Source organism: Bos taurus, chromosome 9 (genome assembly GCF_002263795.3).
Source record: "Bos taurus isolate L1 Dominette 01449 registration number 42190680 breed Hereford chromosome 9, ARS-UCD2.0, whole genome shotgun sequence".
Taxonomy (NCBI): domain Eukaryota; kingdom Metazoa; phylum Chordata; class Mammalia; order Artiodactyla; family Bovidae; genus Bos; species Bos taurus.
Genome location: NC_037336.1, coordinates 89,519,577 through 89,537,201, shown reverse-complemented (window position 1 = coordinate 89,537,201; position 17,625 = coordinate 89,519,577). Strand labels below are relative to the sequence as shown.

At 40.2% G+C, this 17,625-nt stretch overlaps 1 protein-coding gene across 18 annotated transcripts in view; it reads left to right on the top strand.

The window, feature by feature from the left end:
- The window catches only part of SYNE1 (spectrin repeat containing nuclear envelope protein 1), a 503,306-nt gene that overhangs the window by 81,504 nt on the left and 404,177 nt on the right, over positions 1-17,625 (top strand). For all 18 annotated transcript variants that reach the window (XM_024997066.2, XM_024997067.2, XM_059889951.1 and 15 more), the window contains one exon: positions 13,810-13,871. In XM_024997066.2, coding sequence (XP_024852834.1) covers positions 13,810-13,871 — 62 coding nt within the window. The remainder of the gene's footprint in view (positions 1-13,809; positions 13,872-17,625) is intronic.

The window sequence follows — 17,625 nt, the reverse complement described above, 5'->3', positions numbered from 1 at the left end:
TAGGATATTGTATTCATATTGGAAAAATCATGTAATCCTTTTAGCAAATATGCTAGATTTACTGCATTCTGCCATTTCTTAAATATATCTCAGGCTTAATTTTTGTCTAAATAAATGTATAAACTGTGGGAATAACCCAATATGATCCTGACTTTTGGGTGTAGTTAATTAGACTATAATAATTCAATTGAAACCAATATAAAATTTTCAAATGTTCATATCACTTCATACACATAAATGCAAAGGACACAGCTTAGGCCAGTGATTCTCTGGGGTAATTTTTCCCCAGTAGAGTTTTGACAATGTGAAGATGTTTTTTATTGTCACAACTTGTTGGGTGGAGAGAGAGAGGAGTGCTCTTGGCAGCTAATGAGTAGAGCCAAAGGATGCTGCTAAACATCCTATAATACATGGGACAGCCTCTCAGAACAAGTACTTATCCTGCCCCAACTGTCAATAGTGAAGAGGCTGAGGAATTTCTAATTTGGGAACCAAGATAATTATATTTTTCTCATCCCTTGTGCCTTAGATTTAAACTCAGATGATACTAAATTTTGCAAATGTAACTTTAATAAAACTGGGCTCTTTTAATCTAGTCACTGCTTTTACATATATGTGACATACAGCTCCACTTCCAGAAATCTTCAGAGCAGTTTATCTTTACCAACATGTGCTCGAAAAAAATTGAAGCAGTGATTAGAGCACTCAGTATAAGCAAAGATCCTTAAAAATTCCCAGTACTCATCTTTTTCCTCAATCTCACTCTCTCATTAGCTCTCTTCTCCTCTCCTTCTCTGTCCCCTTTTGTCTATGCTGAACTTGTGTAGAGTAACTTTGGATGCCCTTGTTCCTTGCCACTTTTCTCTGCATGGCTCATCTGATCAGAAAACCAAAGACCCAGCAGATGGAGCCAATGAAGCAAGTCTAGAAGACAGAAGGGTCTTTTATTACAGAAGACAGAAGGGTCTTCTGAAGGAGGTGTGTGTGTGTGTGTGTGTATCTGTCACACAAGTAAATGCTTTTGCTATGTTAGAAACCACTCCAAAACTTTGAGGCTTGAACAGTCATAATTCATCATTTCTCATGATCTGTGGGTTGGCTGGTTAGTTTATAGTTTAAAAATGAATGGTTTTCTGAGGAGTGCATACATGAGACAATGTGCCAGGCAGTGGGTTACTTTCTAGGGATATAGTGATGGGGGAAATGCTTTCGTCCCAGGATGAATTTGTAAGCAGGTTTATTTGGGGGTGTGGGAAGGAGGAGTTAACAGATGCATCAACTCTGAAGCCTTAGATAGGTCTCAGTTTGCTGGTTTTACCTGGCCTGTGTTCATCTGCAGGGTTGGCCAAACTAGGAGGTCCAAGACGGCTTCACCCCACGTCTGGCAGTTGGTTCTGCTATTGGATAGGGCATTTCAGTTGTTCTCCACCTGGACTCTCATCCTGCCATATAGACCACTTGCTTTGCTTGGTGACTTTAGGACAGAGACACAAGACAGCTAAAATAAAACTATAAGACTTCTTAAGCCCTAGAATCATATGACATAAAGTCATTTATGCTGCATTAGTGATCAAAGTCAATACAATGCAAGATCAGATTCAAGGAGAGAGGAAATCAATTCTGCCCTTGAAGGGAGGAAGGACAAAGTCACATTGCAAAAGAGGATGTATTTTGGAACTGGAGACGTTTGTGTCCATAATTTAAAATCTGTGCTCTAGTCACTATGATTTATATTCTTTCTACATCAGAATGCACTCACCCCCTCTCAAGAAATAAAAAATGTCATCCAATTGTGTCAGTAAGCTCCAACTCCAGTGTCATGTGATCTTCATCTGGTCCAGACACAGGTGAGCCTCCTCAGATGCAATTCCTCTCAATCCCTAGGCCTGGAAACTAAAAAGAGAGGTTGCTGCTGCTGCTAAGTCACTTCAGTCATGTCCGACTCTGTGCGACCCCATAGATGGCAGCCCATCAGGCTCCCCCATCCCTGGGATTCTCCAGGCAAGAACATTGGAATGGGTTGCCATTTCCTTCTCCAATGCATGAAAGTGAAAAGTGAAAGTGAAGTTGCTCAGTCGTGTCTCTTAGCAACCCCATAGACTGCAGCCTTCCAGGCTCCTCCATCCGTGGGATTTTCCAGGCAAGAGTACCCGAGTGGGGTGCCATTTCCTTCTCTGAAAAGAGAGGTTACTGCTTCCCATTCATCCGACATGCAGTCTTGAGACAGGGAGGGACCATTGCAACAGATGCTTCTGTTCAGAAAAGGGAAGAATGGAAAGGAGATGGTAGTCATGCTCTGAAGTTGTCCTGAAATCCAGCCAGACACAGGTGGCCCGGTCCCTTTCATTCAAGAACAAGGGTCATTCCCTGTCTTTTTGATAAGAAGTGGCTTATGTTTGTGGCTGATAGTCTTCTCAGCTTCTTCTTAGCCATATAAATTTGTGGTTCCAAAATCTTCTCTTCATTTTGAATTAGCCGGTCCCTTTAGTTCCAACGGGTGGCATTTTTGCTTAACAGATTTGTTGGCTTTCCCTAAATCTGCTTGGAGTTTATCCTGTGCCCTCCAAACCCAAAGTCTGAATTAAACTTTGCATCACGGGCCACTGCAGTTGGCAGTGCCCTTAAGTTTCTCAGAAGCTGGTTTGTCTGGTTGGGATCATCAACCAAGCACTGCCTTAAATCTTTCCAAGTTCTTCACAATGGTCTTACAGTCACATTCTTGATTTACTGTTATCCTGAAGCTATTTTTTGCTTTGCAAATCTTTTTCCATGAGAGACTGACAATGACAGAACAATAATTTTTTCCACTGCACCATATCAAAGGCTTTCTATGTTTCCTCTAAATTCTGTTTGCAAACTTAATAATTTCTTCTTTGGTTCATCTCCCTTTCTTCCAGGACCTTATCGGTTCAGTTCAGTTGCTCAGTCACGTCTGATTCTTTGCGACCCCAGGACCTTATAATGTGCAGTTAAAAAAAGCCAGTTAACAGCTTTCTATAGGAAAATCCCCCTAGCCAGTTGCAAAAGTTCAAGTTACTTCCAATGACAGAATATAAATGCATAAAATATGTGTAGTTCTCCTTCCAGTCCCAGTTGGCAGTTTCCTCACTGTTCTTTCAGCCTTGACCAAGAGTCTCTTTGTGACCTTCAGCCTCCTTCCCCACCTCATCCCAAGGCCAAGGCCACATGTTTTAGATTTCTTTTAAAGCACCACTGACCTCCAGCAACAATTTCTGTTTCAATTAGCCTTTGCTAAACCACCATCGGGATTTAGAGAGTTAACGCAATAATACATATGGTTTCCGCTGGTCCCGTGGGTGGGCTAGGCATTTCCTCTGTTGACTGTGCCTGGAAACATTCACTTGGCTACGTTTAGCGGGAAAATCAGCAGGGGTGGCAAGTCCCCTTGTTCACGTGTCTGGCAGTTGGTTCTGGCTGTCACCCTGGGTGCTTTAGGTGTCCTCCAAGTGTCTTTGTTCCTCTAGGTTGCTGTATCACCACCAGGACAGAGTTCATAGAGAGCCATGATGGAGCTTCAAGACCTTTTAAAGCCCAGCCTCTGAAGTTGAATGAAATCACTTTAGCCATGTTATTGATCAAAGCAAGTCTGAAGGCCCAGCCTAGACTCTGTTGTTGTTGTTGAGTTGCTCGTGTCTGACTCTTTTGTGACACCGTGGACTGTAGCCCACCAGACTTCTCTGTTCATGGGATTTCCCAGGCAAGAATACTGGAATGCGTTGCCATTTCCTTCTCCAGGGGATCTTCTTGACCTAGGGATCAGTCCCACATCTCCTCATTGGTAGGTGGGTTCTTTACCACTGAGCCACCAGGGAAGCCCAGCCAGACTCGCTCAGGGTAGGGAAGCTTTCTCTCTATACTGATAGGAGGAACAGCAAAACCACGTTGCAAAGGGTGTGCTGACCAGAGTGGCAGGAATTTGTGGACATATTTGGTAATCAGCTATAGCCTGGTCATAGCAAACACCTTCGTCCAACAACACAAGAGAAGACTCTACACATGGACATCACCAGATGGTCAACACCATAATCAGATTGATTATATTCTTTGCAGCCAAAGATGGAGAAGCTCTATACAGTCAGCAAAAACAAGACCGGGAGCAGACTGTGGCTCAGATCATAAACTCCTTAATGCCAAATTCAGACTTAAATTGAAGAAAGTAGGGAAAACCACTAGACCATTCAGGTATGACCTAAATCAAATCCCTTATGATTATACAGTGGAAGTGAGAAATAGATTTAAAGGCCTAGATCTGATAGAAAGAGTGCCTGATGAACTATGGACAGAGGTTCGTGACATTGTACAGGAGACAGGGATCAAGACCATTCCCATGGAAAAGAAATGCAAAAAAGCAAAATGGCTGTCTGAGGAGGCCTTACAAGTAGCTGTGAAAAGAAGAGAAGCAAAAAGCAAAGGAGAAAAGGAAAGATATAAGCATTTGAATGCAGAGTTCAAAAAAATAGCAAGGAGAGATAGCAAAGCCTTCCTCAGCGATCAATGCAAAAAAACACAGGAGAATAGAATGGGAAAGACTAGAGATCTCTTCAAGAAAATTAGACACCAAGGGAACATTTCATGCAAAGATGGGCACAAGGAAGGACAGAAATGGGATGCACCTAATGGAAGCAGAAGATATTAAGAAGAGGTGGCAAGAATACACAGAAGAACTGTACAAAAAAGATCTTCCTGACCAAGATAATCACGATGGTGTGATCACTCACTTAGAGCCAGACATCCTGGAATGTAAAGTCAAGTGGGCCTTAGAACTACTAAGAACAAACTACAAACAAAGCTAGCGGAGGTGATGGAATTCCAGTTGAGCTATTTCAAATCCTGAAAGATGATGCTGTGAAAGTGCTGCACTCAATATGCCAGCAAATTTGGAAAACTCAGCAGTGGCCACAGGACTGGAAAAGGTCAGTTTTCATTCCAATCCCAAAGAAAGGCAATGCCAAAGAATGCTCAAACTACCGCACAATTGCACTCATCTCACACACTAGTAAAGTAATGCTCAAAATTCTTCAAGCCAGGCTTCAGCAATATGTGAACCATGAACTTCCTGATGTTCAAGCTGGTTTTAGGAAAGGCAGAAGAACCAGAGATCAAATTGCCAACATCTGCTGGATCATCAAAAAAGCAAGAGAGCTCCAGAAATACATCTATTTCTGCTTTATTGACTATGCCAAAGCCTTTGACTGTGTGGATCACAATAAACTGTGGAAAATTCTGAAAGAGATGGGAATACCAGACCACCTGACCTGCCTCTTGAGAAACCTGTATGCAGGTCAGGAAGCAACAGTTAGAACTGGACATGGAACAACAGACTGGTTCCAAATAGGAAAAGGAGTACATCAAGGCTGTATATTGTCACCCTGCTTATTTAACTTAATGCAGAGTACATCATGAGAAATGCTGGACTGGAAGAAGCACAAGCTGGAATCAAGATTGCCGGAAGAAATATCAATCACCTCAGATATGCAGATGACACCACCCTTATGGCAGAAAGTGAAGAGGAACTAAAGAGCCTCTTGATGAAAGTGAAAGAGGAGAGTGAAAAAGTTGGCTTAAAGCTCAACATTCAGAAAACGAAGATCATGGCATCCGGTCCTATTACTTCATGGGAAATAGATGGGGAAACAGTGGAAACAGTGTCAGACTTTATTTTTTGGGGCTCCAAAATCACTGCAGGTGGTGATTTCAGCCATGAGATTAAAAGACGCTTACTCCTTGGAAGGAAAGTTATGACCAGCCTAGACAGCATATTGAAAAGCAGAGACATTACTTTGTCAACAAAGGTCTGTCTAGTCAAGGCTATTGTTTTTCCTGTGGTCATGTATGGATGTGAGATTTGGACTGTGAAGAAAGCTGAGTGCCAAAGAATTGATGCTTTTGAACTGTGGTGTTGGAGAAGACTCTTGAAAGTCCCTTGGACTGCAAGGAGATCCAACCAGTCCATCCTAAAGGAAATCAGTCCTGAATATTCACTGGAAGGACTGATGCTGAAGCTGAAACTCTAATACTTTGGCCATCTCATGTGAAGAGTTGACTCATTGGGAAAGACCTTAATGTTGGGAGGGATTGGGGGCAGGAGGAGAAGGGGACAACAGAGGATGAGATGGCTGGATAGCATCAACGACTTGATGGACATGAGTTTGGGTGAACTCCGGGAGTTGGTGATGGACAGGGAGGCCTGGCATGCTGTGATTCATGGGGTCGCAAAGAGTTGGACACGACTGAGCAACTGAACTGAACTGATAGCGTGGTCCTGTAATTTTTTTCATGTGTAAGTGAAAGTGAAGTGAAAGTCACTCAGTCATGTCCAACTCTTTACGACCCATGGAGTATACAGTCTATGAAATTTTCCAGGTTAGAATACTGGAGTGTGTAGCCATTCCCGTCTCCAGTGGATCTTCCCAGGCAGGAATCGAACTGGGGTCTCCTGTATTTCAGGCAGATTCTTTCCCAGCTGAGCTACCAGGGAAGCCCCTTTTCATGTGTATGTTTAATTTAAAATCTAAACATTGGGTAATTTTAAACTTTTTCATTCTGTTGAAATATTGGATATAACTTAGACCCTACCCATATTATATAACAAAACTAGTGATAATTTTATTAACTATAAATCAATACTTTGGATCATGTAATTTTGATCCCAAAACAACTAAAATTTTAATTTAGATCACTGAATTGAGGCTTTTATTAAATGATTAATGGTTATGTTGCCATCATATCTTTTTGTTGTTTTTTCCTTTGTAGCCATATTGATTGTGTTGAGAAATTCAACCTGCTTATTTCTATTTATAAATTGCTTTCCAGCTTTGTTGAGGTGAATATATCTGCATCAGAAATGATGAAAAAACTTTATTAGTTGCGATTAGGAACAATATTATTTTAAATATTTGGTTTGTTTTAAATTAACATCTTTACTCTTAGGAGACTTAGACATCATTGTCCTTAAAGCATCCAAAGAGTATAATTAGAGTCTGCAAAAACTAAGCAAGTTAATCATAACTTATTACAAACTGTGAATGTATTAATATACGATACCCTAATGTTTTTGTCAGAGATGGCAGTGTCAGACTTAACAACTGTATCTATTCAAACAGTCTTTCTTCTTGGTATTTCTATATTAAAGATGACATTGATTAAGAATGGATATACCTAGAAATCCAGTATTTTGCTGTTTATGATTGTTCATAACTGTGATAAAAATGTTCATCTTTATGTGCATACCCATGAATGCAATGCTGTATATCTCAGAAATAAATTCTGATGGACAAATTTGTTATATATATTGAAATATGCTAATTTTAATTACTGTTAACATTTTAAAAGATACCATCTGTTAAGAGGATATTGGCATTTATGTTAATTTTTTTAAAATTTGGTAATGCTAGTTAACAGCTGCTGATGGTTGGGTTCTGTGTCACAGTTTTACATAACATATTTATATAGAATAAATTTATTAATATGGTAAAATGAAAATACAGTTAACATACTTCTAGGCAGCAAATTTTTCGTGATTGATTGCAAAGTCTCTCAGTAACCCAGGTCACCTTTTTCTGTGGTCTCTGAGCTTCCAGCTTCATGTGTAAGTCACTTAGGACAAACCATGGTTGTGAGAAATCAGCCAGTCTTTGTTACTATGACTCATCAGGAAAAAAGCTATTGACTATAGTCAGGTGACAGTTTCTGAATAGTCAGATGTAATCACCTTTGCTGCATTAGGCCCATGTCTGCATGTGTCATGATCTTGCCCTGAAACAGCCTAGTACTGAGGAAATATATAGATGGGGCCAAGAAATACAGAAATTGAATATCAGAGCTAGCTCTCTTTATTTTTCACTCATTTTTTAGAGAGGGATATTGCCGTGGGATTTGGGGATTATCACACATAACAACATTACCCAGGGCCGTGTGCAGCCAGCAGGTGTCCTAGGTAGACATCTCTCTAACTCCTGAGGACCAGCTGTTATTGAAACAGAGGCAGTGATGGAAGCCACAGGGTTGAAGGACCTAGAGAATTTTCATAACTAGTTTTGTGGGTTTTTTTTTAATCCTCACCGTGTGGCTTTTAGAAAGGAATCAAGTTCAAGCCCTAGGAGAGGGGATTTGGAGCTGCATCTGCTCAGTAACACTCACCTAGACCAAAAGTTGGTCCTGAATCAGAGCGCAGTGCATGTTCCTATCGGGGGGCACCCACCTCCTAACCTGGCTTCTCATCTCATCTCTCCTCTGTGCTGATGCTGCTATTCCATCCAGATATTTCATGATGCATTTGCAGTGGGCGTGAATTCTCATAATCTTCCCTCTCAAACCTGCTACTTTTATCTTCCCTCCTTCCTCCCTTCCCTCCCTCCCTTCTTTTTTCTTCTTATTTCAGAAACTTGTGGCGTCTGAAACTTGGCATTGCCACTGAGTGACCTTGCTGAAAATGCTTAACCTCTGTGTACTTTGGTTTTCTTTCTTTTTGGTTTTTGGTCACGTCAGCGGCTTGCAGACCTGTGCTCCCTGTCGTGGAAGTGTGGATTTTTAACCACTGGAGCATCAGGGAATTCCCCCAGTTTTCTTATTTGTAAAATGGACATTAAAGTAGTTCCTCTTGTAGATTTGTTATAAGAATTCAAAGAGTTAATAAATATTTATTACACAAGACATAATAATTAATTTAAATATAATATGATCTATAAATAGATAGGGAAACAAGTGCCTGATACATAGGAAGACTTAACCATTATTATTATTTGGGTTTGTTTCCGGTAGGTACTTGAAAGTTAAAAGTGCATGTTTAATGTGATTACAAATAGTGGTTTCTTTAAATTTTATGAATATATCCATATTTTCTCTAAATTTAAAGACTGCTTTGTATTTTCTTTATTCATTCAGTAGGATTTATATGTCACATTTGTGGGCATTGGGAACAAAGTTAATGTCCTCAGGGGTTTATATTCTACCAGGCAGTCCAGGATTCTGACCTGAAGCCCAGGAGAGGTCAGCTCCAGAGATGAAATCTACCTTTCTAGCTAGTTGAAATTACATTTCTTTGAGCATCACCTTTAAAAGGTAAGGAATTGAGGTGATATCTTTTTCATCTGTTTTCCTTACAACAATCAGTTTATAGCAAACAGTTGACACTCAATAGATATTGGTGTAGAGAATAGAATTCACCTTTTCCTTGAAAGCGGTTATGCCATTTCAATCATTTAAAAACTATTTTATCTATTTTATTTAGTATTTGGGGCTGCTTCAGGTCTTAGCTGCGGCATCTCTCATTGCAGCCCAAGGCCTCCAGAGCATGTGGGCTCTGTGATTGAGGTGCACGGGTTCAGTTGCCACTGGCATGGGGGATCCTAGTTCCCCAAGCAGGAAATGAACCCATGCCTCCTATATTGGAATGCAGACTCCCAACCAGTGGACCACCAGGGAAGTCCCCTGGCACTCATCTCCATATATCTCTAATTAAAAAGCCTTCTTGAAGCAGACCTGTTTTTATTTGTATATTATTTTCCCTTATTGCATAACAAGTTACCAAACTCAGCAGTTTAAAACGATGTTCATTTATTATCTCCAGATTCTTATGGGTCAGGAGTCTGTGCAGATAGCTGTGCCATCTGCTTATGGTCTCATGAGTCCGCAGTCAGGGTGCTAGGTGGGCCGCACTCTCGTCCGGAGCCTGAATAAGGAAGAATCCACTTTCAAACCCATCCAGAATTCATTTCCTTGTGTGTGATGGAGCTTCTTCTGGGCTCTTGGCTGGAGGCTGCCGCCCTCACCCACTACTTCCAGAGGCAGCCTGCAGTTCTCTGCTCCAGGACCCTCTCCAGGGATTGGTCACATCTTGGCTGTTTGGTTGTTTATGCCAAAAGGAGAGTCTCTCGCTCCAGTCAGCTCAGAAGGAGTCTTACATGAAGTAACACGTTCATGGGTGTGGCATGCCATCCCCTTTGCTGTCTTCTGTTGATTAGAAGCACTTCACAGGTTCTGGCTGCAGTTGTTCACACAAAGGTTATGGACTCTAGGATGTGGGAGTTCTTGGAGGTTACCCTATAGTATGTTCACCACACTCCCCATGGGATGGAGTCCCCGAAATGCTTCTATCTTGGTACATTACTGTACCCTTCACTATATACTTTCCTTTTCTTGTTTCTCTCCACCTCTAAATATTTACTTTTATTATAATTTTTTTTTCTATTTTGACTTGCCTACCTTTTTCTTCCAGTTTTATTGAGATATAATGGACATGAAGCGCCATACGAGTTTAAGGTGTAGAGTGTAATGATTTGACTTACACACACCATGAAATGATTATCACAGTAAGTTTAGTGAATATCCCTCATGTCATATAGATACAAAGTTAAAGAAATTGAAAAAAAATTTATTTTCCTTGTGATGAGAACTCTTAGGATTTATGGTCTTTAAACCACTTTCATATATAACATATAGCAGTGTCAATTGTATTTATCATGTTGTATATTACTGTAGTGCATTGTTCATTGCATTGTAGCAACAATAAAGTACTTAATTTATCTTTTAACTGGAAGTCACACCTTTTGACCACCTTCATACAGTTCCCCTCCTCCACCACCACTTCTGCTAACCACAAATCTGATTTCTTTGTCTATGACTTTGTAGTCATCTCACATGCTAGTAAAGTAATGCTTAAAATTCTCCAAGCCAGGCTTCAGCAATATGTGAACCATGAACTTCCTGATGTTCAAGCTGGTTTCAGAAAAGGCAGAGGAACCAGAGATCAAATTGCCAACATCCGCTGGATCATCAAAAAAGCAAGAGAGTTCCAGAAAAACATCTATTTCTGCTTTATTGACTATGCCAAAGCCTTTGACTGTGTGGATCACAATCAACTGTGGAAAATTCTGAAAGAGATGGGAATACCAGATCACCTGACCTGCCTCTTGAGAAATCTGTATGCAGATCAGGAAGCAACAGTTAGAACTGGACATGGAACAACAGACTGGTTCCAAATAGGAAAAGGAGTACATCAAGGCTGTATATTGTCACCCTGTTTATTTAACTTATATGCAGAGTACATCATGAGAAACGCTGGACTGGAAGAAATACAAGCTGGAATCAAGATTGCCGGGAGAAATATCAATCACCTCAGATATGCAGATGACACCACCCTTCTGGCAGAAAGTGAAGAGGAACTAAAAAGCCTCTTGATGAAGGTGAAAGTGGAGAGTGAAAAAGTTGGCTTAAAGCTCAACATTCAGAAAACAAAGATCATGGCATCCGGTCCCATCACTTCATGGGAAATAGATGGGGAAACAGTGGAAACAGTATCAGACTTGATTTTTCTGGGCTCCAGAATCACTGCAGATGGTGATTGCAGCCATGAAATTAAAAGACGCTTACTCCTTGGAAGGAAAGTTATGACCAACCTAGATAGCATGTTCAAAAGCAGAGACATTACTTTGCCAACAAAGGTCCGGCTAGTCAAGGCTATGGTTTTTCCTGTGGTCATGTATGGATGTGAGAGTTGGACTGTGAAGAAGGCTGAGCGCCAAAGAATTGATGCTTTTGAACTGTGGTGTTGGAGAAGACTCTTGAGAGTCCCCTGGACTGCAAGGAGATCCAACCAGTCCATTGTGAAGGAGATCAGCCCTGGGATTTCTTTGGAAGGAATGATGCTAAAGCTGAAACTCCAGTCCTTTGGCCACCTCATGCGAAGAGTTGACTCATTGGAAAAGACTCTGATGCAGGGAGGGATTGGGGGCAGGAGGAGAAGGAGACAACAGAGGATGAGATGGCTGGATGGCATCATCGACTCGATGGACGTGAGTTTGAGTGAACTCTGGGAGTTGGTGATGGACAGGGAGGCCTGGCGTGCTGAGATTCATGGGGTCGCAAAGAGTCGGACACGACTGATCGACTGATCTGATCTGATCTGATGGCTTTGTTTGTTTTTGAAGTATAGTTGAAAAGTATAAGTACTATGCTAGTTCCTGTTACACAACACAGTGATTCACTATTTTCATACATTTCGAAGTGATCACCACGATAAGTCTAGTTACCAACTGTCACCATACAAACATATTACATAGTAATTAACTATATTCCCCACCCTGTACATTTCATACCTGTGACTCATAATTTTGCAGCTGAAAGTTTGTACCTCTTAATCTCACTCTCCTGTTTCTTTCCTCCCCTCAATGCCTCTAAGCAATCACCTGTTTGTTCTCTGTCTCTATGATTTGTTTTTAATTCTTAGATTTCACATATAAGTAAATCATACACTATTTATCTTTTTCTTTCTCACTTATTTCATTTAGCATAATACCTTCTAGATTCATCCACATTGTTGCAAATGGCAAGAAATCATTCTTTTTAATGGCTGACTAATAAATATGGGTTTATACCACATCATGTTCTTTGTTTTTTATCCATTCATCTATTGATGAGCACTTAGCTTGTTTCCATAGCTTGGGTATTGTAAATGATGCTACAGTGAATATAAGGGTGCATATATCTTTTCCAAATAGTGATATTTTCTAAATATCCAGGAGCAGAATTGCTGGATTGTATGGTAGTTCTGTTTTTAAATTCTTTGAGGAATTTCTATATTGTTTTCCATAGTAGCTGCACTAATTTATATTCCTTCCAATAGTGCGTAGGGTTTCGTTTTCTCTACATCCTTGTTATTTTCTCCAATGCTTCTTATTTGTTGTTTTTTTGTAATAATAGGTGTGAGATAATATCTCATTGTGGTTTGATTTGCATTTCCCTGATAATTAGTGATGTTGAGCATCTTGTCACATACCTGTTGGCCATGCATATGTCTTCCTTGGAAAAAGATGTATTCAGATCCTCGGCCCACTTTTCAGCTGGATTTTTTTTTTTTGATGTTGAGTGATATGAGTTCTTTGTATATTTTGGATATTAACATCTTACGGGATACATCATTTGCAAATATCTTCTCCCATTCTGTAGGCAGCCTTTCTGTTTTGTTGATAGTTTCCTTCACTGTGTAAAAACTCTGCAGTTTGATATAGTCCCATTTGTTCGCTTTTGCTTTTGTTTCCCTTGCCTGAGAATGAGTATTAAAAATATGTTACTAAGACCAGTGCCAAAGAGCATACTGCCCATGTTGTCTTCTGGATATTTACCTTTAGAGTCATTGTGGTAGAGACCATGTCCTGTTTATCTGTCTGCATCCCATAGAAGTTAATTGGTCTCTGTGAATTTTTTTTTAACAGCTTATTGAGTTTAATTATTCAATGAGTTTTCAGTAAGTAAATGAAAATAAAGTGAGTGAAAAGTGAAGTCGCTCAGTCGTGTCCGACTCATTGTGACCCCGTGGACTATAGCCCACTAGGCTCCTCCATCCATGAGATTCTCCAGGCAAGAATACTGGAGTGGGTTGCCATTTCCTTCTCCAGGGGATCTTCCCGACCCAGGGACTGAACCCAGGTCTCCCGCATTGCAGGCAGACACTTTAACATCTGAGTAAACATATGGCTAAAATTTCACAAATTTTAAAGCATTTGCTGATGATTTTTTTTTAAAATAGTCAGATTCCTTAATATATTTGGAGCCTTATTGATTTTTCCTTCAAGATAATAATTGGCAAGATGAATTACAAGATAAAATAATCTATATATATTATTACAGATGATTAGGGCTTCCCTGATAGCTCAGTTGATAAAGAATCTGCCTTATATATAGCATATATATTATATATAATAATCATTTCTAGAATTGCGTGACTATGAATTTTTTCATGATACAACTTTCTGACTTGTTATCTAACCAGATAAATTCTTTTTCTTCTAGATGAGCAAGAGATAGTACAAAAACGTACTTTCACAAAATGGATCAACTCTCATCTGGCCAAGGTAAATAAAACTCCCCAGAGTTCTATGTTTATTTAGTTTGAGCCAATAAATCATTAAATTCACAGCATAAAATAGCACTACCACGATCATTGTCACTCTTAACTAGTCAGTGTTGGCAGTCCTATGAATTTGATTGTCACCTACATGTGGCATTTGCTAACCTTGCCTTTAGATAATCAACAGATAACCAGAGTAAAGAGCAGTTACTTCATGTCATTTCCATGAATCCTGATGGAATATTTCATCCACTTCTTTCTTCTGTACTAACCTGTGTGCCATACCAGAAGGAGAATTCATGCTAGATTTTTGTTTGTATTTGTTTCTATTTGGAACAGAAAGAAACAATGAGTGGTCTACCCTGAGCAGAGAATTTTATCTGAAGAGATTGTAATAGACTCCCGTCTCAAGTGCTTTTATAGAAAAGTAATTATGGGGTCAGGACACTACAAAGACTAATCATTCTGAGATTATGCCTACTGATGTTGGATGGTGTCAGGAGACTATGTATTCATTCATTGTGATTATTTTGAACATAAATACTAATGTAAAAGAAATTCGCAGGTAGGTACATTACAATAAAATTAATCTCTTATAATGTTGATGAACAACTGTGTGAACCAAAAAACATTGCATTTGTAAAAATAATGTCAATGATTTTCTGTGTTCAGTTAGAGGATCTTTGCTGAGGTGCTACCTGTAGTGTTCAAGGTATAATCCTATTAATATGAGCAATTTTTGACTGGGGACTTCCCCCAAAGCTTCTTTTATCGTTCAGAAGCAAAACACAACTAATTTCAGTGGTATGGTACACATTTACTGCTTACTGTATGTCTTTGCTAGGCTTTGGAGACAGGAAAGAAAATTGCAAAACACTTTCCCAGGCCTTGGGAATCTCACAGTCCAGCAAAAACTGGAGACTAGCATAACATGTCTAGATACAGGATTCAATAGGCTTGTCTTTTCTAGGATCTCTCTCCAAAAACCTCTTGGTAAGATGGGAATTCTCTGGCCCAGTGGCTGCACCCAGAACCTGCCCTGTGACAAGGCACTGAAGAACTTTGGGGCCCTTTTTCTCAGGCTTAGGAGGGTGCCATCTCTCCATGGCCATTACTTACACTAGAGACTGGTCATCTTTTGCAAAATTCTTGCTTTTCCAAACTAAAAATAGAGTTATTGTTTTTTCATATTGTGAAATGGTTATGTGCTCGTTGTAAATCATTTTGATAATAGTCCTTAGAAAAAAATGAAAGTAAGTGTTAGTCGTTCAGTCATGTCTGACTCTTTGCGACCCCATGGACTCCTGTCAGGCTTTTCTTTCCATGGATCCATGGACCCTTGTCAGGCTCTTCTATCCATGGAATTCTCCAGGTAAGAATACTGGAATGGGTAGCCATTCCCTTCTCCAGGGGACCTTCCCAACCCAGTGATCAAACCCGAGTCTCCTGCACTGCCAGTGAACTCTTTACCATCTGAGCTACCAGGGAAGCCCAATGAAAGTAAAAATCACCTTAAATCCCACAGTCCTGATGCAACCATTACTGAAGTATTGATCACTGTTTCCCTTCACATGGACATGCATAATTTCATGTAAATGCCTCTAGAGGATACTGTTCTGGATGCCTGACTTCACTCAGCACATCCTCCCATGTCAATAGATACAGAGTCATAGATACATTTTAATGGTTGAATAACATTTTTATTATAAATATAATAAAAGTATAATGGTTTTTATTATAGTATTTATATATATAGTATTTATATATATATAAATAAATATAATAAATAAATATAATAAAAGTATAATTACAAACTAGCTATAATAGTTGCCTATTAATGATCACTTAGGTTGTTGCCAATTGGTTAATATTATATAAAGTACCACACTAAAAGTCCTTGGCCATGTATATATCTGTACACTTGTGTTATTTTTTTCTACTTTCTAGAATAAATTTCTAGAAATAGGTGGATAGTCCACAAGTATACACATTTATGGGCTTCCCTGGTAGCTCAGCTGGTGGAGAATCTGCCTGCCATGCAGGAGACCCTTATTCAATTCCTGGATTGGGAAGATCCCCTGGAGAAGGGATGAGCTCCCCACTCTAGTAATCATGGGCATCCCTCATGGCTCAGACAGTAAAGAATCCGCCTGCAGTGTGGGAGAACTGGGTTTGATAACTGGGTTGGGAAGGTCCCTTGGAGAAGGGATGGGCTCCCCACTGCAGTATTCATGGGCATCCCTCGTGGCTCAGGTGGTAAAGAATCTGCCTGCAGTGTGGGAGAACTGGGTTCGATACCTGGGTTGGGAAGATCCCTCAGAGGAGGGCATGGCAACCCACTCCAATATTCTTACCTGGAGAATCTCCATGGACAGAGGAGCCTGGAGGGCCACAGTCCACGGTGTTGCAAAGAATCTGACATGACTGAGTAGAGCACAGCACATGCACATTTATAAATTTAATAAATAACCAAGAACTTATGAGAATGCCTCTTTCCTCACACTATTAGTCATCTTTAAGATTAGCAGTATTTTTAAATCTGAGTGGTGAAAAAGTTTTTAATTATTTTCATACTTATTTTTTAATGGAGTTGAATATCTTTGTGGGAGATTTTAAAGCAGAATTCCTGGGATATACTTATTTACATACTGAATTCTTAAAAAGAAGTTAAAATGAGAATGTGTGCCATGGCACACAGTATACAAAGGGCCTTTGCAGAGAGATAGTAGGCCAGGAGCTCATTTTCTACTTTACTTTTATCACCATTTTTTCATGGTTTCAAATTGCTTTGCATATTTTTGTGCTAAATGGGTATTGGAATACCAGTGTGTATCCTTTTCCATTCTTTTTCTTAGTCCTGCTAGGAGATCTTGCTCCCACTATTTCCTGTCTAAATATCTAAGTCCTGCCTTTAATGTTTAGTGCAAAGCTTTCTCATTCGTGAAGTCATTTCTGACCACGTGTGAAACAGTGAGGTGGGCCTCAGCAAATGCTCCAGAATATAAGTAGTTTCCCTGGCAACCATCTCCCAGCACCATCCCTGTGTCCTCTCTGCTATACCTGCCTCTGGTTTGGTAGAATCTGAAATCTCAGCACTCCTCCAGAACCTGCAGCAGGTGGAGAAGTTCAGTGTGTCTTAAGTGATTTAATACTATTTCATATCTCACCTTCCCAGCAATGCTGTGAAATCTCTAAGATGTGCTAATTATTGGAATTCACAGTGGAATATTACTTAGCCATAAAAAGAAACACATTTAGGTCATTGGTAGAGGGGTGGATGGACCTAGAGTATACAGGTTATACAGAATAAGTCAGAAAGAGAAAAATAAATATTATATATTAATGCGTGTATGTGGAATCTAGAAAAATGGTGCAGATGAACCCATTTGCAGGGCAGGAATAGAAATGCTGACAGAGGAGCCTGGTGGGCTGCAGTCCACGGGGTCACTAGGATTGGACACGGCTGAGCGACTTCACTTTCACTTTCATGCATTGGAGAAGGAGATGGCAACCCACTCCAGTATTCTTGCCTGGAGAATCCCAGGGATGGGGGAGCGTGGTGGGCTGCCATCTGTGGGGTCACACAGACTCGGACACGACTGAAGCGACTTAGTAGTAGTATAGAAAACAGACATGTGGACACGGGGAAGGGGCGGAGGGGTGGGGTGAACTGGGAGGTTGGAATTCGCACATATACACTATCACGTGTAAGTAAATAGCTGGTGGGAAGCCGCTGTAAAGCCCAGGGAGCTCAACTC